This window comes from Etheostoma spectabile, chromosome 23 (genome assembly GCF_008692095.1).
Source record: "Etheostoma spectabile isolate EspeVRDwgs_2016 chromosome 23, UIUC_Espe_1.0, whole genome shotgun sequence".
In the NCBI taxonomy this organism is placed as follows: domain Eukaryota; kingdom Metazoa; phylum Chordata; class Actinopteri; order Perciformes; family Percidae; genus Etheostoma; species Etheostoma spectabile.
The window spans coordinates 1,082,985-1,087,723 of record NC_045755.1 but is presented as its reverse complement, the minus strand read 5'-3'; the positions used below and the strand labels follow the sequence as shown (position 1 = coordinate 1,087,723).

At 44.0% G+C, this 4,739-nt stretch overlaps 1 protein-coding gene across 1 annotated transcript in view; it reads left to right on the top strand.

Annotated features, from left to right (window-relative positions):
* mpped1 (metallophosphoesterase domain containing 1) overlaps positions 1–4,733 on the top strand; it is a 90,344-nt gene extending 85,611 nt beyond the window's left edge. Inside the window, exon 7 of the mRNA XM_032505318.1 lies at positions 1,174–4,733. Coding sequence (XP_032361209.1) covers positions 1,174–1,292 — 119 coding nt within the window. The 3' untranslated portion in view covers positions 1,293–4,733. The remainder of the gene's footprint in view (positions 1–1,173) is intronic.
* Positions 4,734–4,739: the final 6 nt, after the last annotated feature.

Genomic DNA, 4,739 nt, shown 5'->3' with positions numbered 1-4,739 from the left:
CACGGAGCAGAGAGTTCGCCTGGAGTTTGGTCAGAGATGGAGTAATAGAGTCAATAATTACTAGAAAAAAACGGACAACTGCCAGGTGTATTAGGGCAGAGAAATCAACCGTGGTAGTGACACGAATATTTTCACTGTTCACTACAACAAAGGCACTTGTTTTCTGTCGGCATAGGTTGGCATGTTCCACATACACACCATCATGTACATTCATTCTGAATCTCCTCTCAACCTCAGGCTGTTCGGTATTTTGTCTATCAGCTTCCAAAATGTGTAACTCCTCATCTGTGTGTTCTGGCTCAAAAATATATTTTCTAGATCTTGGTTTGATACCAAGTAAAAATCCTCTGACAATTCCTCAAAGTCAGCCACGATCACCCGTGTTGTTTGCCTCTAGCCAGCCAGCGCCCGCGTCGTTTAAATGGCAAATGCACCTACGCCCATCTTTGCGCCCATGGGCGTGCTGGTCTTACAGTGAGGTGTGTTCAGGTGCATTCTGGGCGTATTGTTATCTTGAGGCAGCAGAAAATGATTGCGCCATTGACCAACAAAAACCTTCAAAAAGTCAATAACGCAGGAGTTTCCAGTTATTTTAACAGCGCATTAGGAAAATGTGCGTGCACACTATTCTTGTTACACACACAGGGAGGCGCAGCAACACATAAACATGCAAAAGATTAAAAATAATAATAAAGATATGATTATATAAATATAACAATTTGAAATAGTGTTTTGATATGATCTGCTTGCATGCTTTTACTTCATGCAAAATCAGTTTCTTCTCCTGAAAATCTCTCCTTCCTGCTTACAGCAATGCTCCAAGGTACAAATGCGCTAGGCTTTTCAAAGGGAATGGGACACTCTAATTGGTTTATTGCATGTTACGTCCAAAACACACCTATGAATTAATAAAGACACCAAGTACAACCCTTTGAACCATGCGCCTGGCTCATGGACCTGTTTTTCTGCCATCAAACTAGCAAAGTGGATTTAGACACGCGCTAAACGCACCTGGCGCTTCACGGCGTGCGCTTGGATCGTTAAAGTAGGACCCACTGTGTGTTCCTGTTTGAACAAAAATGAAAACCAACTCTTAAATGTGTTTAAAAAACGTGTGAAAAATTATTTAGTGCTGACAGCGTTCAGGAGTTGACCTTTTCCACTGCTCCCCAGGTTACGGCATGATGACTGACGGCACCACGACGTTCGTCAACGCCTCAGCCTGCACTGTCAACTTCCTGCCCATGAATGCACCCATCGTCTTCGACCTTCCAAACCCCCGGGCCACATGACTAAAGCGGGATTGCCCAAAATCACCTGGCGCCGACCAAGAGAGCTAGGTGAGGTTGGTCGGTCAGAGCGGAGCAGGTTTCTGTAAATATTATGAGGCAGCTGTGTGTTTAACGCCACACATACAGTATGGTAAAGGCCTGGAGACGGAGCGGACTAAATGAGGAACGCTTCGTCATGCTATTAATGTTATTTTCTCAGCTGTGTGTTTAAACGCCACACATACAGTATGGTACATGCCTGGAGACAGAGCGGACTAAGTGAGGAACGCTTTCTCATGCTATTACTGTTATTTTCTCTGCAATCATTTCTTCATCCCAACACTGAGTCTAAAAGCAGATGGACAAGCGGAGAGACGCTTTTCATGCGGACATATGGACATTTCTCTGTCCTCTTTTACTGCACTGACAATCTGATGGGGCTCTCAGAGAGACAGGAGGCACCCAGATGTCCCTGTTGGCCTTTTTCACTTCATTTATATGAACTGTAAATCATAAAGTGAAACCACCCAACACCTTGTCTACGTGACAGTTTTGGATTAGCCTTGACTCGACAGCAACGGAACACTTGCCCAGAGGACTTGTCACAGAACTTCTTCTCCCTTTCCACTTTTTCAACATTACTTTCCTCATTTTGTCCCACCTCTTTTCTACAACTCTTATCTTCCTCCTGTTTCTCTCCCCTTCTGTGGCCTGGAGCATGATGTGGTGTGTGTTTTTGCCAGTGTGTATGTGTATATGTGATCAAATTGAGTTTGTGAGGGCAGCAAGAGGTCTCTGCCAGGGGCAGTGTGAGCGTCAGGGTATCAAACATGACACCCCTCCTCGGGCCCCATTACAGCCCCCATACGCCTCTGAACCATCCAGGAGGATGCAGAGGAAACCACATGCAGCACTTTCCCTTTTTGGTCCTCTCCTCTCTTCTCCTCCTTCTATGTAGCTCAACTTTTCTCTTCTTTACTTCACTGCAAAAAGAGGAGTCTAAAAACAAGATAGAATTCTATCACTAAATCTGAGGGAAAAGGTACTCAAAACAATTGAAATTATCCATCCATGCAGTAAGATAATTTCATTTGACAAGCTTATACACTAAGAATATAGTGTAAAGTTGAACACTTAAAATAAGAAATTTACTCCTAAAACAAGGTAAATTATCTTATAAGTTTTTTTTATCTTGGTAAGAACCAAATCATTTGCAGTGTTCCTTCCTCTCTATCCTCCATGCTGAGTGAATGATAGCACAGCTTTATAGGGACCAGGCTCGGAGCTGAGGCCCAGGCCCGCCCATATTGACAGCTGGCCCGACCAATCAGAAAGTTAAGTGTGTTGCTGTGCAAAGCACTGCAACAATCCCAGCAACCACAGACTGGAAAACCTGTACACGTTCAATTCTGAGACTTTTTAATGTGAGCTGTGGCTGTTTTACGAAAATTGATTTCAGAAGCTCCACAGTCTGACGTGACAGCCCTGCCGGGGTTGCTGGCTTGCTGCCCGGCCTGTCCACCTTCACACACCCCGCTATGAGCTGGCTGGAGCTGCTGTTGTTGTTTAAATAACTCAACACACATATCCAGAAGATTAACTGGAACCTGTGGTTCTGAGTTATAAAGCTCCACAAGAGATTGCGGGCAAAAGGTAACAGTCTGGCTGACCGGGCTGTCACTCTCAAACATACACACACACACACACACACACACACACACACCGGCCACGGAGCAGGCAGAGGAGAGGGGGAGCAGTGTCTGACAGGCAGACAGATACCCGTCTCCCTTTGACAGTCTTGTAAATAAATTATAACATGTATACTGATGCTGTCAGTCTTACTCTGTAAGACAATTGGAATTTCATTTGTTAACTTTTTTAATATTCTAATAATATTCAGTAAATACGGCATACGTACATACGTATGTAGATTTCGAAAACGGCCAGAGTGTAAGGTTGAGTTTTACTGTCCCAGCCAGTGGTGTAGTCTACGTGATACGCAGGTATACGCAGTGTACCCGCTAAGAAAGCTCCAGGATTTTCAAATACCCACTTAAAATGTGCAATGACATGCAACAACATACTTTGCATTTTTATTATAGATATTTCCACCGTGAATTGGTGCATAAAAGTGTACCAGAATGCAGGAAATGAAGTCTTTGATGCCCAAAACTTCCATGGTGGAGGACACCCGGACACCCATCCTGGCCCATACATATACAGTACAGTACACCCACTACAATATATTAGACTACAACACTGGTCCCAGCTAGAGATGTTCCGATTCCGATACCAGTATTGGAAATGCCTCCGATACTGCCGAAAATGCTGGCATCGTTATTGGCAAGTACTGGAGTACAGGCACCGATCCGATACCACATACACTATTAAAAATAGGAATCTATTTACTGGTTAGCTCCGTTAGCTTGGACACAGTTCTTCTTCGGCGCTCTTAAAATAGTTGCGCTGTTGTTTTAGAGGGGTGAAGAAGAATTGATCACCTAACGCCTCCTTAAAACAAGCTAGCATTAGCGCATCATGTCGGCAGTTTGGCAGTACTTTACAGTGGATGTTCCCACCGGTAAGACGGCAACATACAACATATGCAGAGAAGCAATTTCAAGGGGTGGCACGAGTGTTGCAAATTTCAACAGCAGCAACTTAATTAAAGATTTGAAGACGCGTCACGCTAAGAGCACAACGAATTTACGAAAGCTACGGGAGAAAAAAGGACGAACTGCAGCAGCAAACTCTGGAAACTGCCTTCCAGCGATAAAAAAAAAGCAACAACAATAACCAACAAAGTTTTAGAGTTTATTGTACTGGATTACCAACCCCTGTCTGTTGTCGAAAATGTGGGATTTTGCCGCTTAATTGGGCATTTGAAGCCAAGGTACTGTTTGCCAGGTTGTAAATATATCTCCAAAACTGCGCTACCCAAATTATACGAGACAGTTAGGGAACACATTTCGTGTATGCTGAAAGACGTGCATGCAGTCAACTTTACCAGGAGGACATTTGGCGCTCTGACGTGTGCCCCATGTCTTTGCTAAATTGAACGTCCCACTGGGTGGACAGAGAATCAAGGTTTTACCCCTCGAAGTGCGGTGCTGCACGCCACCGAGTTCTGAGGGTCACATAATGGCACATTAATTGCCGAAGCAATTGAGGGGATGCTAGAAAGTGGAAAATGCCCAAGTCCAACGTTCATGTTGTTTTGCGCGACAACGCTAGCAACATGAAGAAAACCACGAGATGAGATGGATGTACCAAGTTTAGGATGCTTGGGGGGGCATGAAGGGCTGCTGTCACAGAGAAGTGTGAGTGATGCATTTTACAATATTTTGGCTGCACTTAAATCTTTATACTGTTTTATTTAAAAAATAAATGGCTTCCATTTGCTGTATTAATTCATGTTTTACAAAGCGTTAAACCTGAGCCCGGCCTTACCACAATGATAATAATATC